Here is a 15,543-nt window from a genome sequence, read left to right as displayed (position 1 = left end):
ACAGCTTCCCCTTACCATGGATTTCTCCCAAAGGAAAATGTGGCCACTAGTGACCGCACCAGACATATTTTTCCTCCGTTCAAGTCGCTCTCTAGCTGTTTCATGCTCTCTTTTATCACAAAAGAAAACAGACAAATCAAAAGAGTTGCGCCGAGGTAGCAAGGAAATGTCAAGCCCCTGTTCAAAGCGGACGCCTCAGTTTAGGGAAGGAAATGCGAGCCCTGGCCTTTTCAACTCCCACACCGATATTGTGTAATCAGATTGCAGTGTCCACTCCAGTGTTAACACCTCCTCAAATGAATGAACGAAACATTGCACCCAACATTTTGATTACCTCCCCTGCTGCTAACATTGATGTTGTAGTGCCACCCACCTCCCCGCTACCAACGTGTTTGTGCTCTGATCACATAGTCTGAGTGGCAAACACACGGGCACACACGCATACTTTCAACCCAGGCTGAGCCAGTGAGATAAAGCTATCTAATTATATTCCTCATTTGCAGTTCTGATCTATAGAATAGATCCTTCCCAGTCACTACCAGCAGCCTTTTTGCAGCCTGCAAGCAATTGATCTTGTTTTGACAGTTGTAGCTCTTGCGAACTTACCTCTCATCTCCGAATCACAAGTTAATATAAATGTCTTGATAGGGACTAAAGTACATGCATGCTGTACTTTTACTGCCGCTCCATGTTGGCAAACCAGTGGAAAAAGAGGAACAGCTTTCAATACATTTTTCTTAAATTGTCTGCAGCATTCATTTTGCAGCAGTAGCAGCCTTCCAGCATCCTCCAGTAGCATACCAAGACGCCATCTGGCAAAGTCTCATTAAAATGCTAATTCATTTTAATAAGAGACAGGTAATAAACTGCAATTATGTATCGTCAGAGAGATGGCAGAGAGCGGGAGTTTGAGGGAAGTTGGCGGAGAAGCGAGTTGTCTCACTAATCAAGAAGCTGCCTCGCTTGCCACCCCCTTAAACCCACATTCTTAACCTTAACCATCACAAGAGACGCGCTAAATGTTTGATTTTAACTGCTTTTTAAGGGGCCTTGTAAAAAATGGAAGCCTTGAGTTTGTTTGTTTTTTGTGTCAGTTTGGGAACAAAACTAAATCTAAGAATCTAAATCCAGAGAAAGAGGGAATGTCAGTTTGTTTGTGTATGATTTTAAATTGAATTATCTGAACAATGCATCTCGAGGGTTTAAAAGAAAGATTCGCCAAAAGAACACCAAAATCGTTCAGGATGTGGTCATCCTGCACTGTGAACGAACTGAAAACTACTGATTGATGCCCACGTGTTTTTTTTTTCAGACATGATTGATTATGTTGGCTCCAAATTTGACATCTCTCAGTGATGATGGAAACAGCCAGCTGAAAATAATAATAATTCTCTATCCCCGTCGGATAACAACAACATATCCAAGGAAAGTCTTCCTCTACTGCTTGCGTCATTTCGGCTGATCTTTACAAACAGATATCTGCATTTGTATGTTTGGTAATTTGAAACAAGGTAATGAAAAGATAAATTGCATCAGACGATAACTGATTGGTTCAGATGTTGTATTTCGGCCAATGTGTTTTTCCTCTTTTGCTCTCCACACTTTTTGCATTCAACCAAAGTTGTCCCATTCCGACATATTCTGCATTCGTATGCAGATTGCAGAGTGTAAATTCTCATGTACCTTAATTCTACAAGATTACCATCTGTCTCCATACCACTCTTGTTAACTGCTTGGAATGACTGTATATGAAATATAAAAATATGTTCTGGTCACATCCACGGCATTGTTCTCATACTGTATTTGCATTTATTTAAATAGAAAACCCACGTGAACCTCTGTATTTTTTGCTGTGCTGAAATTGTACTTACAGTGAGCTCTTCAAGACCGAAGGGAAAATAGACTTGAAAGACAGAATTGGGTCATGTGTGACATCTTGTCTTCATATTAGTGCTGTCACCTGGCGTGAACAGCCTCCGGACCAGATGGCAAACAGACCAGTCGTTTAGGCCGAGCTGCCCTTGTCAGACGAGATCTTGTAGCCTGACCAAGGTTTAACACACGCTGGCTCCGAGTCCATACCTGCAGCTCCTGTTGACTGAACTGTTTACACAGTTTATAATTCCAATCAAGTCATTCCATTGAATCAGGCTGAATCATCTGGGAGAAATCTGAATTTCACAGAACAAATTTTAAAGATTATAAAAGATGTATTTGTAGTTACAATATGAACGATGAATAACACAACGTCGCATGGAAATTTGAGATAAAACATATTTTGTTCGACAGAGTTTGGATGTTCTGTTTTATTAATTCATACAAGTCACTATTGGATTGTGTATAAGCGCTGATGCTCAATGTTTACTTGTTTGCTAACCTATTGGTTCAGGGATCAAATCCGCTGCAAGCAAATTGATTTGAGGAGATAAAGCGAACAAGTGTCTCATCTCCCTGCAGTGGTATTTTTCTTTTTTACATCTTTGCAGTCCTAAATACTCTCCGAAGAACTGCTGTAACACTCTCCAGCAATGTCTTTCTCCATGGGAGAAATCAAGCCAGCCATAAATCAACAATTTTCTTGAACCAGAATGAGGTCTGGGCCCTCACTTAAGCCCTTCGTTCAGTCCTGGCGTGTCCTTGGGTAGATTGTACCGAGGGATGAGGCATGTTCATATTGCACTGCAATATAATCTTCCCCAGGAGTCCCAAATTACTGAACACTTCAGGTGTTACTGCTCGGAACAAGAGAGCAATGAGAATATAATGTACCTCAAAAACTCGATTGAGCAGAATTGTCATAAGACCTGAAAGTGAAAATGAATTTAATAATTCATGTTTCAATTTCTGTGACTCATCTTCAAACTTTTTTATGATTGTTCTTTTTCAGGGCCACCTACTATCTCCAGTACACAGACTCAGCAGGCTTTACACGGAGAGAAAGGACAAATCAAATGTTTCATTCGAAGTACGCCTCCCCCAGACCGCATTGTAAGTACATCTGGGCTATTTATTTTTTCTGATTTCATCTTTGTGCCAACTTTTACCTAATGTTATTGCAAGGACACATCCAGTACTGTAATGCATGAAGAGGTATTTCATGGATCTGTGGAACCTGAACAATGCAAATTATTTCCATCTTTTTTTCATATCTGAAATATACATGCCTGACTGAACTATTGATCTGTTAACTACATATGGACAGCACAGGAAAGTTAAAAAAAAAAGAAAAAAAGTTGAAGGGTTTTAAAGGATTAGCTCCGTCATTTGTTTTGCTCTGAAAAGGTGGGCAAGGAAAGTTTGAACGCTCAGATTCTCATTTAACACACATTTATGCTCTGTTAGCACTGATCCCATTAAGATTTATGGACCTTATATAAACAGTCTACTCTCTGAGCTCACTTTGAGATTATTATTAGTTTGTGTGTGAATGTGTTTGAGTTAATTGCCATACTTTGTCATCTGATGTGTGTCTTTATTATACTGATGTCCGGCATTAACAAGCAACATAATTAATAACCAGAATCATTTGGGATTGGTGCATGTGGAGGCCGGGCTGCGGGGTCTTTAATGTTTATCCATAAGTGTCAGTCCATCTTCTTTTCTTTTACTCCATGTCATAGGATTGTGTTTAGATGTGGTGATGTCAAGTCAATGATCAGAAATCACACATCTTTCTCAAAGGGCTTTACGGTCTCTCAGTCACCTCAATTAAAAACACTCTTTCAGAATAACTTCAAGGAAAGCTCTTCACTTTATTCACTTTGCATCCTAGAAGTCAATTAACGGTGTTCTTTCGCTTCAGAGTAAATTGAAAGCACTTGAGCCAAAGCAAAATGTGTAACAATGTAACACCGCATTTCACAACTCTATTAGGCCACCTGTCCATTATTCCAAGTTTGATGTTGAATGTGTTGTTTATCCCCTGGGAACCAATTTGTCTTTCTCACTCTTTAATGTATTTCTGTCGTTTGTTAGTTGAAAATCAGAGAGAACGAATAATGTAATTCTCACCATGGTCACCCAAAACAAGCCTGCACTAAGACGCCTCGAACAAAAGCAGCCACTAAATGGCATGTGTTACATTATAATAGCACTGCATAAATAAATCCTGTATATGCAAATAGCTACTGTTATCCAATGTTTTTGAAGAAAAATGCCTAGCACTGCTCACATCCACCAACACCAGCGTGCGGTGTATCCAGCATTGCATCATTTTGAAGAGTCCTGCGTGAAGAACAATACATTTTGCAGCGGTGAGATCCAATTTATACACTTTTAAAATACGTGTATATATAAAATACATGTATTTTTATTTTACAACATTTTGAATCTTGCTCTTTTTGCCATCATAATAATGTACTGTAGTCTAATTAACACACAGTATTGCTTTCCCTACCTTCTCATATTCCTCTTGTTCACAGCAAGCACTGCTCTGCAAATGGTTGCTTTCAGTCTCCCAACAGCCAGAATCCAAAAAGCACAGTATTACAAACACCACAGTGAGAAAAGATCTGCCTGGAGTAAACGCAGTTTGCAATTATCTATCAGACATTAGCTCAGTCTACAGATGCCAGCGATATCTCAGTCAGCTGGCAGCTTGTCAAACAGAGATGAACAGCAGCAAATGGCCAGTTAACAAACACATTTTAGCCGCAACATTTTTACCCATAACACAATGTTCTGAAGTGTTTTAACCAAAACACAATATAACGTTGTTGGTGTATTCCCACTGACTCAGTTCCATCTGATAACTCTCTGAATCACTGAGTTATGTACCATTCAAAATGAGCTTATATCAGAATACCATATAGCCTTCCATTTATTATTGAGTACTAGGTTCATCTGTTCATGGTCATTGTGCATCTCCATGGAGATGTGTACCATGATGTGCAATGTGTACCACATCTCCATGGAGATGTGTACCACTGGCAACATACAGGTGCCGTCCATAGTGTAAGAATCATCCGAGAACATCAAAGTGACATAACATAATGACCCTCCCAGTAAACACCTTCCAGTGAACTGGTGCACTCATTGAAAGGAGGATTCACTGGTCAACACTGGGTCACAGTGTGAAGCACAGATATGTGCTGGCTTGGTTAGCTCTTGAATACTACAGGTCACTCGTCCAGTCGTTGTTAGGGTCATTGTTAGCAAGTTCCTATTCTTCTGTTCGCTGACCATATTGAGATAGCTTGTGAGACTTTACCAAAGGAGCAGGATTGTCAGCTATAGCTTTTCAAAATCACAGAAAATTGTACAAGTGGAGGTTTCAAGGTTTCGTTATTATTCCATCATCCTCAACAAAACTTGTTGTAAATGCATAATTAGAGTACAGTCTACAATGACGGTATCGACTTTGTGGGCTGTACTCAGGCATGCTGATATACTCAAGATAAACCAAATTTCATTGCAGTCCAATCAAAACCAGAAATGGTGATCACCAAAGTCAGGAGGCTTTGTCATCAAAATTTCATGGAAACCCAAACCCCGAAAACAAAAATGGTGGGCCTACACCTATAGACAGTGGCCCTGACAGTGGATAGTAGCTACACTGCTAGCATGTCTTATTGGCACACAATTCAACTCTTCACCCTGTGTCTTTTTTCAGGCCTGGTCATGGAAGGAAACCGTGTTGGAGTCTGGAACGTCCGGCCGCTACACCGTGGAGACCGTCACCACAGAAGAAGGAGTAATCTCCACGCTGACCATGAGTAACATCGTCCCGGCTGACTTCCAGACCATCTACAATTGCACGGCGTGGAACAGCTTTGGCTCTGACACCGAGATCATACGCCTTAAGGAACAAGGTGGGAGCCAAGGTTCGACAAGTTCCACCTTCCTCTTCTTCCAATCACGTGACTGTAGTATCCTACAGTACATAGTGATAGACGGTAGATAGTGGTGTTCTGTGTGCATCACTGTGGCTGTGCCTGCCCTGCGACCTTGGCCCTACATTTTAATGTGTGGTTGGGTTTCTGTATGAATGTGCTTTTCTGTGTGGGTGCAGGACAGGATTTCATTACAAACCACCAATGAATAATTGATAGTTGATGCACAATAACAAATACAAATCTTGAATAGATGTATTAAATTAACACAGTTTTCAGTGTATCTGTATATGTTAAATGTTTGATGGAGCACTTTTATGTGCATAAACAACATTTGAGATTTGTTTTAAGTTCTGTAAGAAATTTTTTGTTCAAAATTGACATTTTATCAATTCCAGCTGCAACTTGTTAATACAGAGTTACACTGCATGGCCTACATTCTGATGTACAGTACTGTAACTGTGGTGATGACACCATTACATTCCTGACAAATTAGTTTTCTGGGTACATAAAGTGCAACCTGCTGTTAATTTGAAGTGGTAACCTTTTCGCATAGGCTGTGTCCTGAATATAAACATTCTGTGCTTCCTGCTTTCTTTATGTAGAAGAGTAACTTAAAGCATTCTCCATTTCTTTTGCCTCGAACATGAATACTTTTTATCTGTCGACCTTTTCCCCTCTACCGTCGGGGAAGCTGTGTTTTCCATCCACTTATCACAAACGATAAATTATAAGCTGCTTATGTGAAAGTGACATTGATCAATGAAGACATTAAATAGGCTTTAATGGTGTAGGCAGAGCACTTGGTTGTTTTGCATTTGTTTAAAATGCGAGAAGGTCATAAACGTGGGCTGGTAACTCAGATCATTAAATGTGCTTTAATGAGGACCTTTAATGTCGGAGGAGCATATAGATGCAGGTTTTAATCTCTTCCTCGTCGCAAATGCAACATCCACACAGAAACACGCAGACGTGGTTATGCTTAGACGAATGCCCACACTCAATGGAAATAAAAGCCTTCAGTGAAATTCTTCTTTCGGCTTAAATGAGTGTAAATTAAAAGTTATTCGACAATAGGATAATGAGTAGGACAATATTGGTGTAAAAAAATGTTCACCCTCGCTGATGAGAAAAGGTTTTGTAATTAGTTTTCATTTGAATTTGCTGTCATTTGGACCTACGGTACAGAGCTGTTTCCTTCTGTGGTATTGTGCCTGTGTGTTTTTATTGCATGGCCTTGTGCCTGAGGGATATTGTCAGAATCACTTAGAGGGATAAAATATAGCACATCTTCCCTTAGTTCTTGTTTGCTGCAGAGACAGAAAAGGTTGGGGGAGATGAGGAGAGTCGGTGCATGCGTGTGCCTGAAAGAGAACGGTTGCCTCTTCATTACGGCTGCGCTCTGTTGTGTACGTTCCGTCATGTGCCCCGCACAGTTGAAATGTTTGTACTATCAGATTGTGGAATGACATTTCTCCTTGTTGCTCTCCGCAGAATCGCTCCCAGTGGCGGTGATCATCGGCATCGCTGTGGGAGCTTTTGTGGCCGTCATTGTCCTCATGGGCACCATCGGGGCGTTCTGCTGCACCCGCTCCCAGAGAAGTACGTCTCCTCGTCCATGTTACTTCCACTGAAGCATGCATGTCAAAGTACTGTTTCGCCCCCAAGCACACAAATAAAATGTCCATCTCTTCGAATGGAGATATTGATTTAATTAACAGTAATGGGAAAAGAATCTGCTCTTAAGGTTAAACAATTTTGGTTGTCTGCAAAAAAATAAAAAGACATTGCCAGCATCTTGAAGAAATTTCTGTGACGATGTGAATTGCTGGAACATGGTGTCACACTTAATGGAAGATAAAATTACTTACGGAGATGGACATCTTTTTGTGGTGCACAGATAGCCAGATTGTAATAAGGGCTCATTTCATGCAATCTCAGTCTGGCTGCATTCGCTTGTGAGGCTATTTACATCCTGCGTTATGTTCACTGCCACCCACCCATGTACCAAGTGACTCAGGTTAGAGACAGTCAGACGCTGTCTCTATCCAAGACCCGATTTGTGCTACTGGTCCCTTCAGCATGTCTATTGTCTGTATACTACAGAGGAAGCGCACCTGGTTATGCCCTCACTGCCCGTCTCCATCTGTGCTCACCAGAGAGAACTTGCAAGCAAAATTAAGACAGAAAGTAAGACTTTGTTATATGACAGTATCATCAGCATTATCCCAAACAGAATGAGCCACCGTGGAAAGGCTGTGTGAGATTGCATATGTATGCAGAAAAAAAGATAATCTTGTGTTGGCAGGAAGCAAATGATTAATAATGCTTTGTATTGTTTTCGGGGGAATGGGGGAGCTCTCACAGACCAAACCCGGGGATCTTTTTAGCTAAATTCTGTAATGCTGCAAACTGCACGGGGAGAAATGATAAAGTCAACAAATACAGAATGCTGTTTATCCAGCTTATTGAGATGCATGTGTCTCATCTGTTTCTGCCAGATCTGAAAGGAGTGGTGTCGGCGAAAAACGACATCCGGGTGGAAATTGTGCACAAGGACCACAATGCAGCACGGGAAAACGAAGAGCACACCTCCATGAAACAGCTGATGGTGAGTGTGAGTGTCACAACATACTACTTTCCACTTCTTGTTGTTGTTTTTAGAATTTTTTATTTTTTTTTGCATGTCCTTCTTGAGCTGTCTATAACATATTTTTTGGGGTATTTTGTGTGAATTATGTTGTTTTGCATGCACAGTGATGGCAGAACAGAAAGGCATGTAGATATTGAGCTGCAGTCAAAGCAAAGGGGCTATATTTACCTATATGATGCGACTAGCCCAACGAGCAGAACAAACCCCAATACATTGTAACTATGGAGATGCTGATGCATACTGGGTAATCCTACAGTGGGTGTACTTCTGTATCTACATGCCTTCTAGACATACAAAGAACTGTTTCCTCTTTGGATCTGTACCAGTGTTTTGGTTTTCATGCTGCTTGCTCCAGGGCTGGGCTATTTGCAGTGTGCGGTTTCGGATTAAATTTTCTTTCAAAAATACTTCATACAGTCGGCACTTGATGTCAGTGCAGGGAAATGAGCTTACCCACCTTACAAATCTGCATTTTGTAAAGATAAATAAAAGATATTCATAAATGCATTATTAATGCTCCCTGCTAGCTCTGAGTGAAGGTGAAGCTATCTGACTGATATTATAAAATAGAAGAGCGAGTGATAAACGTGAAATCCTTCCATCTCAAAATGTCTTTTTTCATTCTGAGTGGAAGCGATTCAGAGGCTACACAGACTCTTAGTATGCTCTGCTTGATTTCCGCGCAGGTTGAGCGAGGGGAGTTCCAGCAGGAGTCGGTCCTGAAGCAGCTGGAGGTGTTACAAGAGGAGGAGAAGGAGTACCAGCACATTAAGGTACGACTCACGAGCGTCGACAAGGAGGCGCGAATGCGAGAGAGTGAGAGGTGGTGAGAGAGAGAGAGAGAGAGAGGGATGGAACGCCTTTGGGGCAGAGGGTCGTCTTCAACTCTGGGACCAAAAATAGCTGAAAAGCATTAATCCCTCTCCTGCTACACATGATTTTCCGAGGACACGTCCGGAGGCAAAATGACTCCCGTTAGAGGTCTGATTTTTATTAATTAGACTCTCATCAAGGGTGGTGTGAGAAATCTGAAGCCGGTTGGCCCTTTAGCTGTTATTTAAGTTACTTAAGGTGTTAATTATGGGTTTTGGAGAACATATTGGACAGGGAGGAAGACATAATGATTATTCTCTCTCAGAAGCATCTTTCACCATTTTCAATGATGTAGGCCTGGTATGTCATTATTCAAAACTCAATTTGAAATATACTTATCTTTCTTTTGAAGCAACGATTTGTTCCCATGAATGCGTTATCTGTCAAATCAAAACCATTAGGATGTGCTGATAAACTTCAGTCTGTACACGCTGTCCAGAGACAAATTCAGAACTGTTAATTTGGCCTCTTGTCCAAACCAATGTTGGCCTTGGCTCCCTCGAGTGGGCTTCTGTTGTCCGCCTGCTTACCTGCTCCCTCCGGGGGCCGGATTTTTTTATCCTTGTTAATGGCAGTGAGCATGAGGCGAGAGCAGAGGGGGGACTGAACAAGAGATAAAGGCCAGACGCAAACAATCTCCCCGTCTGCTGTCTGATAATGACAAGCATAACGAGGATCCTCTCAGGTTGCCGCTCTCATTTTCCCATTATGAGCATTCTTCTTTTGGGATTTGCCACCATGCTCACCATGCTTGACATTCACATCCATTCACACAAGGAAAACATGAAATAGCACACACGCACGCACACACACGCCCTAACCGGACCCTTAGCAACAGCACGATGCCTGCAGCGTAGCAGACAAACAAGTGTCACAGCTGTACCCTCAGAAGCCTTTTCAGGGCATACATGAAGTCACAGACACTACGAGTCGTTTAGGTCCAATTAAGGCTGGTATGTGAGTGAACTTTGCAGTGACACGTTAGATGCCAAACTATGAATAATCAAGGCCCGTTTAATTAGCAAGAAACATGCTTTAAAGGTTAGCATGGGGGCTGACTAAATCCTAGCACTAAGCACTGTTTTTCTCATGATGCACACAGCATCCTGTTTCCTTATTTATTCACAAATGTGAATGGTAATTACCTGCAGAATGACCTTGGTTACTAAGCTTTGAGAAGAATACACGTAAATCCATACAGACAAAGGAATGATTTTTTTTTCCTTTACCCCCTTCTGTTTCCTATTTTAATTAGGTATAGCCTTGACATAACCATTTAACAATCCTAATCTGTCTTTCCTGTGTTTTCAATAGGACCCTACTAACGGCTACTACAGTGTCAACACCTTTAAAGAGCACCACACGCCTACCATGGCTGGCAATCAGTCCACCGAGGTGAGGAACCCCACCAACACAGGTACCCTGGGCAAGCAGCGGGTACCGACGGGCATGTCCTTCACCAACATCTACTCCACTCTGGGAGCAGGTCCCAACCGCCTGTACGACTACAGCCAGCGCTTCGTGCTGGGCATGGGCAGCAGCTCCATTGAGCTGTGCGAGCGGGAGTTCCAGCGCGGCTCACTCAGCGACTCCAGCTCTTTTATCGACACGCAGTGTGACAGCAGCGTCAGCAGCTACAGTAAGCCGGACGGCTATGTGCAGTTTGACAAAGACAGCAAGGCATCAGCCTCCTCCTCTTCCCACTACTCCCAGTCCTCATCGCAGAACTCAGACCTCACCCGGCCGCTGCAGAAGCGCATGCAGACCCACGTCTGACCACCAGGGAGGGAGGGTGTTTGAACGGGGTGTAACAAGCAGCCAGGATTGTAAAACTGTGACAGAATCAGCTCCCAGGAGCCCCTAGAGTAACTATGTTACTGTTTCCTCTGGACACACTGGAGATGCAGGGGCTGATTGGCTTTAACACACTGTGTGACTTGTTGAGACTTCTCAATGTCCAAAAAAGTGGATCAAGAAGCCTTATATTTCCCTCCTGCTTAACCCATTGACCGCCTCCTTTTTTAACCCATAATCAGAATAGTGCCACAGAGAGGTTATTTGCCAACACAAGCTTGGACTTTGAACATTCACTACTTGGATTCTACAGTGGGATTGTTTGCAGAGGACAGGAATACCACAAGGCTTTGTGTGACAATCAGCTCTCATGGCAAAGACCGTTTTTTGCCTTTTGAAGATTGTCATTCATAAAAACTCAGCACGAACGGCACGATAATGAGTGCGAGCCAATGTCCTGCTGCTCACTCGTAGTTTGAAGCACAAAAATGAATGTGCATGTGGTTTTTAGTTGTTAAAGCGATAACTCCCCCCTCCCTCCCCCACCTTCCCTTCAAACACTGTATGTTAAGCTTTTCTTGTTGAAACTGGTCTCCTGTGTAGGTGGAAGAAAACTTTCTCCATGTGCCCACAGACGTCTCGAACGTTTGAAAGAATGGCTGTTTTTCTCCCCGCAGCAGTATCTGGGCCACAGAGCTGGGCAGATAAAGAGGGGCTGAGATCTCATTTTAAATCCCTGAGTCATTATTTTACTGTGACACTCTGCGATAAAGAATATCAGTGTACATATGTGACTGTAATTTCTTTTCTAGCTTCTAATTTCTGACTCTGTTTTTCCTCACGGAGGACTCTAAATGAGACACGAGCGCCTCTTCTTGTCCATATCTACTTTGCCTTGAGGGTATGTTTGAACTGTGTCAATACAAACTTTGACTAAGCGAGATAGGCATACGCTATCAGCTCCTCTGTTGATGGAGAGCTGGATCCGCCACGGTGTTACAGCACCAATTCTAGCTCCAAGGCACGCACGCAGGAAAGCCCACAAACTGCAACATATGTTGTGCTTGTGAGTTTCTCCTGCTAGCGCCGCAGATCATCAGCCATATACGTGAGGGTACCTGTTCAATGAAATGTAAACATATTTTAGCTGAGCTTCTTTATTGTGTGGTTATCCCATTGCTGTTGTCAATATCATTGTTGACACTGGAGCATAGTGCATCCTGACTGCATACCTACTTGTGATCGTGCCGGTCATCAAGGGAGACGAAAAGCAAATTTAGAAAAATGTGTTTTTATTTTTGCTGTTCGCTGTTCATTTTTTTTGGCTACTGTGGAGCTGATGGTGGCGCACTGACTCTTTGTCAAGCGCATCGTTTTTATTTTGTTCCGTTCTGCACTGTGTGTGACATATATGAAATTGGATTTATTATTTAATCACTGACACTGTATTTGTTTTTCTTAGCCGAGAGTAGAGACAGAGAGTAGTGATTTAACTTGCGGCTACACAGACACTCATACTTCATGTGAAATTTCAAAGTGAGCCTCGTTGTCAAGAGTGTCGTAAGTCATGCGCTGTGCTTGTTCCGTGGCAGAACACAAAGTGGTGACTGGGGAGTTTTGCTTTTTTTGCAGCACCGAAAAACTAAGAAACCTCATGCCGATTTGAGCATAGCGCAGATACTGTACAGCAAGTGGGCAAAAATGTTTTCTAATCAGGATGCTACCACGCTAGCACCCTTTGTCAAGTTAAATTCGGACCCCTAAGTAAGACAGTCTGTGATCACAGTGTTGTCTCCTTATAACAGGCCTATATTGATTGAAGGGCAACCCTTTTCAGAAACACGGATCATTTCTGCAACAGCCCTGGTTACATCATACATTACATCACATTTGATTTAAGCCATCACAAGCCTCATATACCCTTTGTATTTCAAGGTTTGTTCCAGCCGTACTTTATAGAATCAGCTTGTTTGTTATTTGATCAGATCTTTCAAGGGTAAAGACGAGTTCCTGGAAAATAACAGCTTGCTGTTGTGAAACAATCCTAAAACAGTGGCCCGCACTGTCACTGTCACTTCTGTTTTCTGTCGAATCAAACACAAACTTGACAGAAAGTATATTAGGTTACAATATAGCTTATCTAATTATGTAGTTTTTTCATAGTGCAGCTGTCAGCTGGGATGAAGTGAGCCTCAAACTATGAAATCTGCTTCTAAAACCATGAAAAAGCCACGTGCGGCACTTCCGACAAAAGCAAGTTGTTGTTGTAAGCACTTTACATATGATTATATTCAAAGCAGTTGAATGGGGTTTTCCACTTGAGTGGCAGTGGTTTGGACTCTAATTTTACAAATGGATTGGCGCCCATTGTACAGCTTAAGACAAAAAGCTCTGTTTCAACGCTGATAATCCAGCTTGGCACTTAGCAGACTGTATATAAATCTCTAATTCTGTCTTTCTCTGTATATAATTTTTTCCTGGCTTTTCTTTCTTTCTCAGTCAGATTTCATTATATTAGAGCTCAACAAATCCACATGGCATCAAAAACTGCACGACAGACAATCATTTTCTCTTTGTTTCCCTTCCAAAAAATTTCATCAACCTTACTTGTCCCTCGCAAATTACATGAAAGGCTTGTGCGAGCAGTTTCTCTTCCCCCAGATCTCATGGGGAAGACTCAGACTCCGTACACCGAGCACACAGGAGGCTATAGGATGAGAAGCCGAGCTTAGCTGGTGCAGCTTTGAAGTGCGATGCAGTAAGAGGTTATTATACCTTCAGCCCTTCTGAGAGATGCCCAGATGCCCAGCAATATATTGCATTTGGCACCATGATGACTGTCAAGTAAGCCTGCTCCATTTTTTATTTATTTCTCTCAACATTTATGAGTGCAGGAGGACATTCTTGCCCTGATATCAGCCACAGTCAATTACAGTGTGATCTAGTTTGCAAAGGGCAAGATACAGTTTTCATTTATGTTATTATTTGCATATATTATGCATCATTTTACATCCACAGTGTCAAAAGTGCTCACTATTCAAAACTTATCATAACGCAGACATGCAGCCTGTCTCTCCCTAAAACAAAACAAATTTGCTTTCCCGTCCAAAGGGTCCAGTTTTACTTATCTGATGCAGCCGATCCAAACATAATGCATTTTCCCAGTCCAGAGAATCTGCACACTGCACAGCAAACAGATAAATATTTGATAGGCCAGCCTTCTGTCCCATACACCCATGGCAGCAGCCAGAGTGGGCATGAGAGCACCACAGGATGCGAGTGCCATGTCAGTCTTTGGGAATCAAAGCCCATGTGGGGACAAAGTCTGCCCTACTCACCTGCGAACGCCTCTCCGGCTGGTGCTGGCGGCGCCTGTTTGCCTGGCTATGAGCGGCGCACAGATGCCAGGGCATAACAGATGAATAAACACAAAGACCCAGAACAATTACAAGGGGTTGCTGCCCTTTTCCCTCATAAAACAAAGCAAGCCTTTCATGGCGGGAGGATGCGGGGCAGTCTATTATTCAGAGATGCTAAAGACTAGCCTGTAGCAAACTGGACATTTCTGGGGTAAGAGACAGAGGTTATAAACAGCAGACCGGTTTGTAAAGGCTCCTCTGCCCACTGGCTATATTATATTTGTTTACCGCACAAAACTTTTTGCTTGGTCTGAATAAACTGAAAAAAAATGCATAGAGAACTGCTGAACATTAGTACTGCCAATATCTAGCCTATGCCTGCAAAGGGTGGTTTACATAAGGCTTTTTGAAGTCTCCCTCATTGTATGATAGGTGTTACTGTCCACAGTGGAACACATTAGAGACGGTGCCATTTGAAGCATTGAATTGATCATTAAAAAAGCCCTTTCTTTACTGTGTAAATGCTCTCTATCACTGTTTATCTCTTTCTCTCTCACTTTTCTTTTCTACCAATCAATACCTTGTTAGTACTTTAATAACAAACAACTACAAGGAAAAGGGCCTGGGCTAAATAGTATTTGCAAATAGTCCTCGGGGTTCGCTTTAACCCACAGGGCACACCGGGATTCAGCACAGTTTGGTTTGCAACACTGTACATTGCAAACCAAACCACACTGAATCCAGATAAGTCACAGATAATTGAAAGAATCACAGGAAAGCATTTGTAAGTCAAATGAGTACGCCTCTCTGTGATTGGTTGAATTGTTCCCGACTCCAAATGAAGCGAACTGGTTTGCAAATATTACATGACCCAGGTCTAAAAAAGTACTTAACTTAGAAAGGTAATTTCAAGAGTTTGTATAAATAGTGAACCATAAGCATAATTGTAATGAAAAAACAACATGTAAATTCTACTGGGTAAACCACTATTTTCAGGCAGTGGCCCTCTGTATCTAAGAAAAAAAAGAAAAAT

General features: G+C 42.0%; 1 protein-coding gene across 1 annotated transcript in view; it reads left to right on the top strand.

The window, feature by feature from the left end:
* Positions 1-11,133, top strand: part of kirrel3b (kirre like nephrin family adhesion molecule 3b) — a 61,023-nt gene extending 49,890 nt beyond the window's left edge. The window contains exons 9-15 of the mRNA XM_073490490.1: positions 2,888-2,988; positions 5,612-5,822; positions 7,338-7,433; positions 7,938-8,021; positions 8,333-8,442; positions 9,171-9,257; positions 10,672-11,133. Of these exons, the coding sequence (XP_073346591.1) occupies positions 2,888-2,988; positions 5,612-5,822; positions 7,338-7,433; positions 7,938-8,021; positions 8,333-8,442; positions 9,171-9,257; positions 10,672-11,133 (1,151 nt within the window). The remainder of the gene's footprint in view (positions 1-2,887; positions 2,989-5,611; positions 5,823-7,337; positions 7,434-7,937; positions 8,022-8,332; positions 8,443-9,170; positions 9,258-10,671) is intronic.
* The last annotated feature ends 4,410 nt before the right edge of the window (positions 11,134-15,543 follow it).

This window comes from Pagrus major, chromosome 2, assembly GCF_040436345.1.
Source record: "Pagrus major chromosome 2, Pma_NU_1.0".
In the NCBI taxonomy this organism is placed as follows: Eukaryota; Metazoa; Chordata; class Actinopteri; order Spariformes; family Sparidae; genus Pagrus; species Pagrus major.
This window is presented reverse-complemented; position numbering and strand designations above follow the sequence as displayed.